Here is an 8,261-nt window from a genome sequence, read left to right as displayed (position 1 = left end):
AATAAATTGTAACTATCAGCCCATGAATTGGCCTCAGATGCATTTACAATTGTTGCAATGCTTTTTTGACATGCATGATGAGAAAAAAGTGAAGAACTTGATTTTAACGGTAGATGTTGATGGAAAGTGTCGTTAATCCTATATCAACTTTTTTGATATTATTATTTATTTATTTATTGTATCTTTAAATTTTTTTTTTCCTTTATTCTCCTCTCTCCGCCAACAAATACAATATCTGTACTACTTGGCTTTCGTTGATAGTGGCGATAATTTAGCATCACAAAGAGTTGAGGACCTTTAAGGCGATGGTTACTGATGTGTACCATTACAGCCTTCGACGACATGATCGTCTTCATATTATGTGAGTTTAATGTATTAAGTTCCAATCATAGCCTAGGAATCTGATATTGTAGTATTCGGTGGGCAGACCTTTTCAACCATAAAGGAATTCCGGGGACACGCATCCGTGTCTATAGGCAGGAAATAAGCTCACCGAGAACTCATGTGGTAGCTACTAAATAAGAACTGGTCTCACATTGATCACAACAAAGGTTGGTGTCAGTACCAGACATCAATGCATGATACTAGTTTTACGCTCAATGTCCTCAAAACCTGTGATTGTGAAATGCATGAATATTGACACAAGTGGATAACAATAACATACCAAATGCATTTTTTCTGATAATGAGCAATTGGCTTTTCACCAAATCTTGAGAAATTTTGTGAAGGGTTTATCGGATGGCGGAAATTTTTGGATCGATTTCAGAATGATTTGACTAATGGCCTCGCATTTCACGAGAAATCCATACCAAATGAGCACTTCCGACCTAACATGAGACAGTGCAAAGTAGGTGGAGACAACGTAACCTCAAGGTTGATCATAGTCTTCCCTGTCGACAGGTGCCTCAGCAGCGCCAGGTATGTTGACATCAATGATTCAGAAATTGATTTCTCATGTTTAACAACAATCCATTTTTGCGTGGATGAATAGGATCATGCAGAGAGTCACAGCTAAGCTCCATGAAAGATTGCTCAGGAAGCTCCAAACCGTGTAATGTTAGGGTTGGGATCATGATGCAGAAGCCACAGTCCTGTCAAGTGCATTTGACCCCACTGAATTCTGGCAGTGGAGATAGATAGATATACGTGGCATACTGTTACGAAATCTTTCCATATGGACCACCGTGGGATCTGGTGGTCCTCTTCCTCCTGAGAGCTGTTAGAAAAATGCCCTATCAAAGTCGGGATTTGCACCACAGATGTGCATTAGCATCTGTTCTCTCAGTATAGATGGTCTCACTGTTCTTGCAATTTCCATCACCGGTGCCTTCTTAGACTCCTGTTCATGCATGTCTCGCTGGATTAGCATATATACTTGAGTTATCACGGGAGATGAATCATTTGATACTGATACCTTTTTGCCATGAACACGTATATAAACAATGTATCATTCTCCCTAAAAGATGTAGATGAGCACGTCACTGTCATATCGTCTAAAAGGTTAAGCCGACGGATACGACAGGATCTAGTCATTTATGTTTGTCCAACTTTGTCTACGTGTTAATGAGTGGTCGGGACCCGATACACGTGGATATAAGACCTAAATCTAACTACCATGTTCATAGTTGTCGGTATAGGCTGTCAAGGGTGGTAAGATCTACGACAGTGGACAGGGATGCCGGATAATTTGGGGACCGAGGGACTTGCAAGATCATCTTCTCCATCTGCACGAATCAGTATCCATACGACATAGAAACCCACAGGGTGTCGGTCGCTGTACGTACTTCGTCGTGACGGCATGCACGTAGTAGCATGGACGACCCATGCGGGGAGGGACCAAGTCGGCAGCCGGAGGGGGCGACCGTCGTCTTCGGATCAAGCTAGGATTTATCGACATGGGGAAGCTCTCGACAGCGGTGTTAACGTGCCACTGTCCTCCTCTTGCTAGGATTCTATCTCCTGTTTCCTTGCATCAAGGACGGTGCAATGCCATCGGAGGCTCCACCGGCTGCAGTAACTCTTTTGCTCTGGCCACATTCTTTTTGATCTCGGTGGTATTGGGTGTTCACTAGTTATGTGTAGATATCAGCGAGTTGGTTTGCCGATTTCTTAAAGAGTGAAGAGGAAGAGAGTTACGTGCATGGAGACACTGCGTTTTGTTCTCGGGCCACACATCGTTGTATTAGGAAAAAAAAAAACAGATAAATGCGTTCTATTGTTTATCCCACACGGTATAATTTTCTTAAAATTACATATAAAAAGTAAGAAAGCATAAGTTTCAACTCAGACACTTAAACATTTAAATCATCGGTCAAACCTAATCTATGTAATTCAACCCTTTTAATCATTAATGATATGGAAATATACCCTTTCCATCCATTTCTTTACACATGAATATTTTCAATATGGCACATCTCTCTATATTTATTAATAAAATTTATAGAAAATTATTTAGTAGTGAAGAAAATATAGTATTGAGATGTCAACAAAACACTTATCATGTCTTGAAATGATTCCCATGTTTGACATCAACACTAAAACGTTCCCATCCTGTTTGTTGATTCTCAATCTTGCTTATAGTTTTTGAAAAAGACAATTGTTGTCTATATTTCAAGGAACGAGGTAATTGATCATATACTTAGAAAATCTCGTGTTTTCGCTAGGTTTCTAAAACTTCCATGATTTTGGCTTTTGTAGGGTAATAACCAATGACGTTCTCGGGCTTTATATACATTGTGAAAGAGCTTCACCAACAATGATGATCTCAAGCTAAATTAGTTGTGGATCATATTTTGCCTTATGGAAGAAAGCTATCAAACTAGGATCTCGATATAACCAAATTGATGATTATTATGACTTATATCTTGGCTTATGGTGGAGGGTCATCGACTTGTAAATCATCGGATTTACATTGCTGATCGTTGGACCTATATATGATTTGTGAAAAAGATACCGATGTTGTAAAGCTTTATTGATGAGCTAAAAATAAATGGCAACAGCCGCGTTTAATTCCGACAACATGTTATTGACTCGAGACAATGCATATCTAAGCTCTCCTATCCTAAATGCTCAAAGTCAACGTGTGCGTCACGTCACCAACATGAAGGACATGAGATCCCAACGGCACCTTCCAATTCCCAGACTCATCCGCCACACTCAAATCCCTACAAGCATCAACTTGGAACGCCACATTCTTCGACTCGTTGGGCTCCAAGAACACCTTCTCGAACGCCACCAACTGCTTCCTCGGCGCCTTATGAACGGCAGGAGGGGTGTTGAACAGGAGCACAATGTGGCTCCCAGCCATGCCACCGGAGTTCTGCACCTTTAAGTGGACATCAAACTGCAAGCCCGAGCAGTGAGCACTCTCGGCGAGGTCCACGGAGTTGCATCCCTCGGAGTAGCATGGATGCCCTTCTTCGAGGGTGATTGACAACTTCTCGGGAGCTTGGACTAGGTTGTGATCGAACCGTGTGTAGCTCAGCCCGTAGCCGAATTCGTAAGTGGGGTTGCCGGTGTAGAAACGGTACGTGCGGCCGGGGTAATTGGAAGCTGGATCTGGCCTCATGCGCATATCCGTCATCGGAACTTGTTCGACGTATTCTTGATCGTACCAAGTAAAAGGTGTCCTACCACCTGTGCATGAGAAGGTTTCAGTGGCCATGCATGCATGACAAGGGTCAAGGTTTTGGAAGAGTAATTAAGCTTGCTGGGTTTTACTTACTCGGGTTGTACCGTCCAAAGATGATATCAGCTAGGGCAGCACCGCCCGCCTCACCAGGGTAACCCGCCCAGAGGATGCTTGAGATGTTCACGTTAACTTTGTCTTGTTTGATCTGGAAAGGACCTCCCGACATGATCACGAGGATCACCGGCCCCTTGGCCACCTTCGCTACCTCGGTAATGAGCGTCCCCTGTTCGCCTGGGTATAGCAGGCTCTCCCGGTCCAAGCCCTCTGCCTCCACAGACAAGTCACCGCCGACGACGATGACTGTGGCGTCTGCCCGCGCTGCTGCGATCTTGGCCCCATCCAGGTGGAGGTCATCCGGGCTACAATGGATGGTGGCGCAGCCTGGCTCGTATATAGTGGTGACGACAGCTGATAGCCCCTGGAGAGGGCTCGTGTAATTGCATGGGACACCTGTTATGTACGACGTTAACGAATCCTTCAACATATATGGCAAGAATCACACATCGAAGTTCCTACGCACCTTCGTAATTTCCGATCATGGTCCTGGTGGCATTAGCGTTTGGGCCGATGACAGCCACTGACTTGATGGCAGAGGCTTTGAGGGGAAGAGCATCATCGAAGTTCTTGAGGAGAACAATGCCTTGACGAGCTGCGTCACGAGCGAGCTCCTGGTTCTCCGGCGTGCACACGTCCTGCGGGCCGAGTTTGCCGTAGGGGGCGAGATTCCTAGGATCTCCATCGAAGAAGCCGAGACGCATCAAGACCACGAAGCTGTTGGTTATTGCGTTGTCCACTTGGGCCTCCGTCACCTTGCCGCCCTGGACGGCCGCCAACGTGTGGCTTGGCAAGAAAGATCCGCAGTCGAGGTCAAGCCCTGCGACATGTTATTGGTAAACCACAAAATCTTATATTGATGGGCTCATAAAATTAGTCCCCATTAGCCTCGGAGGAGGACGTACCGGCTTTAATGGTTATAGCTGCAGCGTCCTCAGGTGTCTTAGTGTACTTCTGATTATTGTAGATCACAGACACTGAATCGCAATCAGAAACAATGTAACTGCAGGTGCAATTAATGATCCATGGTAAGAAGCTTTAGATAGCTATTATCCATTGCTACAGTAGAACATTGCAATCTAGGTTTGCACCTAATTGTTCTGTCACATGGATAAGGCTGATGATTATGGATGCACTAGGATGGTACGATGAACAAATCCAGACATTTTATATATGGGCGTATTAATTGAAGAACCGAAGAAAATTCGCATAATTTGATTTGTGTATGTCTATTCTTATGGTAACGACTATATTTATGGCAAATGTTATCAGGAGAGAAGGAATGAGAGTGACCCATTGAGTTTCCAGTCTCCTCTGATGACTCCCGCGAGGAGGCCTCCGTCAGCACAACTGGGAACTCCATTCACCTGGTTGTAGGAGCACATGGCACAGGCCACTCCATTCGACACACAGCTCTTGAACGGTGGTTGGAATGTGTCTGCCATGTCCTGCTCTGTAACCTGGTTGACCGATCAAAGAAGGGGTGGAAGGCATCAGTAAGATCACTTAAAAATCCATGTGAATCTAGCCTTTCTGGACTGCAATTGCATGCATGTTGTGTATCGGATGAACTTTTACCACAGCATTGAAGGTGTAACGCTGAACTCCTTTCCAGTTGTCGATATCGTAAGCAGTGTAATGCTTGCAGCAAGCGGCGACCTTGAGCTTCACAGGATCATCAACATTGTCTTGCAGGCCCTGCACAAATCCAACAGCGTACTTGCCTCCAAGCAAAGGATCCTCGCCAGGCGTCTCCTGTCCTCTCCCCCACCGTGGGTCGCGGAAAACGTTGATGTTTGGACTCCAGAAGGTGAGTCCTGCGTGACCCACGTTGTGCATCGCCCTCGCTTCAGTCGACACCGTCTGTAAGCAGCCACAGAGACGGGGTTGATTCATTCAAAAGCTATCGATCTAAGTAGTGTTTGATCGTTTGCCTTTGTCTATGATGGTTTGAGTATCTAAAGTAAGAACTACACTCGTCTCCAGGCCCAACAACCGACACCAACCAACGAAGTAAGAGAATGGAATACAGGTCCGAAGTAGAACAACGTAGCAGAGTCGAAAGCTCACCTTCCCGATGGTCCGAAACAGAGACACGTTGAAGGAGGCAGCGGTGAGGATGACCTGAGGAAAACTAGTAGCTCCCGGGATCAGGTCCGAGAATCTGGACCCGCCGCCGACGAAGGAGACACCGTGCAGCGCCTCAGACCACCAGTTGTAGCTCGGGATCCCGAGCCGGACCACCGCGGCCGTCACGTGGCCCAGGAACCCGATCTTCTCCTCCAGCGTGAGCCGCTGCACCAAGTCCCGCGCTCTGGCATCCACGGTCCATGACGTGTTGCAGAACCCGAACGCCGACAAGCCGGGGTTGGTCACCAGGTCGCAGGCAAAGTTCGGTTTGTCCGCCGCAACTCTATTGAAGCAGAAGAAACAGAAGGCGAGCAGCAAAAGAAGAAGAGGAATGCGGGATTTCGACACCTTCCCCATCTTCCTCGTGGCCTCTATTCTGCGTAGGAGGAGAGAGAGTGGTGAGTGAAGAGGGCTTCTAATTGCACACCTTGTTAAAGATGAGTGCCTTTATAGACAAAGAATGCATTCTGGTGAGGGATAACGTAATGTTTGGAGATATATATGGCTTCTAATTGGCAAATGAGCCGGACATGATTTCCTAGAGAGATTTATTATTGGACAAAACTTGCCGAGATCTCGTAATCCACATAAATTGTATCCCTTTATAGACAAAGAATGCATGCAGGTGAGTGAGAACTAAATGTTTGGACATATGGCTTCTAATCGGCAAATGAGTCGGACATATGATTTGCTAGAAAGAAATTAATTATTGGATATGACTGCCGAGATCTCGTGATCCACATAAATGGTAAAGAATCGGAGAGACTTCTCTCTGTCATGCTTGTTTTCATGTTTAAGAAGACTAAATGAATCGGATAAGATTTCATATTTGCTATTTATGACACCAAAATGAAAACCGTTCTTTGGCTACAGGAGATCATGTCGCACGTTCGTATCAATTAATGTCTGTGATTTCGGCTTTCTCATGCAAACTTCATCGCACGGAACACAAAAGTAAAGATATGATGACCATATATATTTCGGATTGTGGAGCGAATAAACTAAAGTATTTTTAGCACCAAGAATAACTATAAACTTGATTTCTATTTGCTGATAACTTGTGAAAAGTATGTAAAGCCTAAAATATTTATATCTAAACAAAACCTGATCGTTGCAAATATTTTGTTAATGTGCGATTGTGTACGTATAGTGTAATTATGGTCTTCTATGAGGTTATTCAATCCGAACAATAGTAGTTGTCGATTGAGAAATTTGATGGTGCTAAATAAAATGTACATGCTGAACTCGTTGTCAATTCATTTTGTCTATTACATGATCACCATCTTGACTCTACGAAGCAATTGAATTTGGACAAGAAGAGCCTCCAATTCCACACGTGGATGAAACTTATCATGAAATATTCCGACTTCATGGTGTGGCCTACTCTAAATATGAAACATCTCGATTCTATGATATGATCGAATTTGAGCATGAAATATCAATTCCTACAACATGCTTATTGCCTCCCAATGCTGAGCATTAGAATGGAATGGGATCAACATGACAAAACCTAAGGACCATCTTATCATCATAACCATCATCGATGTCAAGTATGGAATCTCTAATCCCACATATCAACGTACCATCGTTCATGTCAAACATGGAATCAAATCAGAGCGTACAGTGACGTATTCCATTCGTAAACATAATTCTGATGGGAATAGGAAATTAAATGGACTTGTATACTTTCTATCAGGTATCTATGTATATCGTTTTTTCTATCGTGATCGCTTAACCAAGTTGTTCCAAGAGCTAATCACCCATCATAAAGGTACATTATAATATTGCACAACTAACTAAACTTGATCATTGGATGTCTACAGTTGTTGTTAGAAAGAGATAATCATTCAGGAAACTGCATCTACTCAAATTTGAAAAAGAATGTAAGCTTATACATTATAAACATACTTGATAAAATTAAAATAAAATAATAATAAATCAAGACAAAAATTGTATATCTTTTAATATTATTCAGAATACCTTTATCTAATCTAAAAGTGTAGCGTCGTCCAATCCGAAGAAAGCAACAATATCGATCTATAAGGAGAAACAGACTTGTCTTCTCCTTTGACCACTATAACCGATGGAATAAAGACCAAAGGAAGATGGGAGAATGTTACCGTCTCTAAGAGGTTCTGTATATTTATAGACAAAAACAAAAGGTGTCTGATAAATTATTAAGAGAATCAATCCTATCAACGTCATCTCCTAAGAAATTCTATCATGATTTGACTTTCTTTATGTAAGTCGATAACTATAATCTTAATCCATTCATTTTTATAATATATCTTATTTAATTAAATATAACCATATAATCCAATATTCTCTCGCTTTATCCACTAATTAGTAAGACATAAAAGAATTCAAAATTAGAACAAATAAAATA

The 8,261-nt window shown here is 42.9% G+C and overlaps 1 protein-coding gene across 1 annotated transcript; it reads right to left on the bottom strand.

Annotated features, from left to right (window-relative positions):
- Positions 1-3,061: 3,061 nt before the first annotated feature.
- On the bottom strand, positions 3,062-6,151 carry LOC135640189 (beta-xylosidase/alpha-L-arabinofuranosidase 1-like). Its single transcript, XM_065154417.1, has 7 exons — positions 5,816-6,151; positions 5,324-5,608; positions 5,039-5,205; positions 4,651-4,748; positions 4,212-4,565; positions 3,725-4,141; positions 3,062-3,636 (listed from the first exon to the last, which is right to left on the bottom strand). The coding sequence occupies exons 2-7, from the start codon at positions 5,582-5,584 to the stop codon at positions 3,062-3,064; spliced, it is 1,872 nt and encodes a 623-aa protein (XP_065010489.1). The 5' UTR covers positions 5,585-5,608; positions 5,816-6,151.
- Between the last annotated feature and the right edge of the window lie 2,110 nt (positions 6,152-8,261).

The sequence above is a fragment of the Musa acuminata genome, chromosome BXJ3-6 (assembly GCF_036884655.1).
Source record: "Musa acuminata AAA Group cultivar baxijiao chromosome BXJ3-6, Cavendish_Baxijiao_AAA, whole genome shotgun sequence".
NCBI classification, from domain to species: Eukaryota; Viridiplantae; Streptophyta; class Magnoliopsida; order Zingiberales; family Musaceae; genus Musa; species Musa acuminata.
Note: the sequence above shows the minus strand (reverse complement) of the source record. Positions and strands in the feature narration are given on the sequence as shown.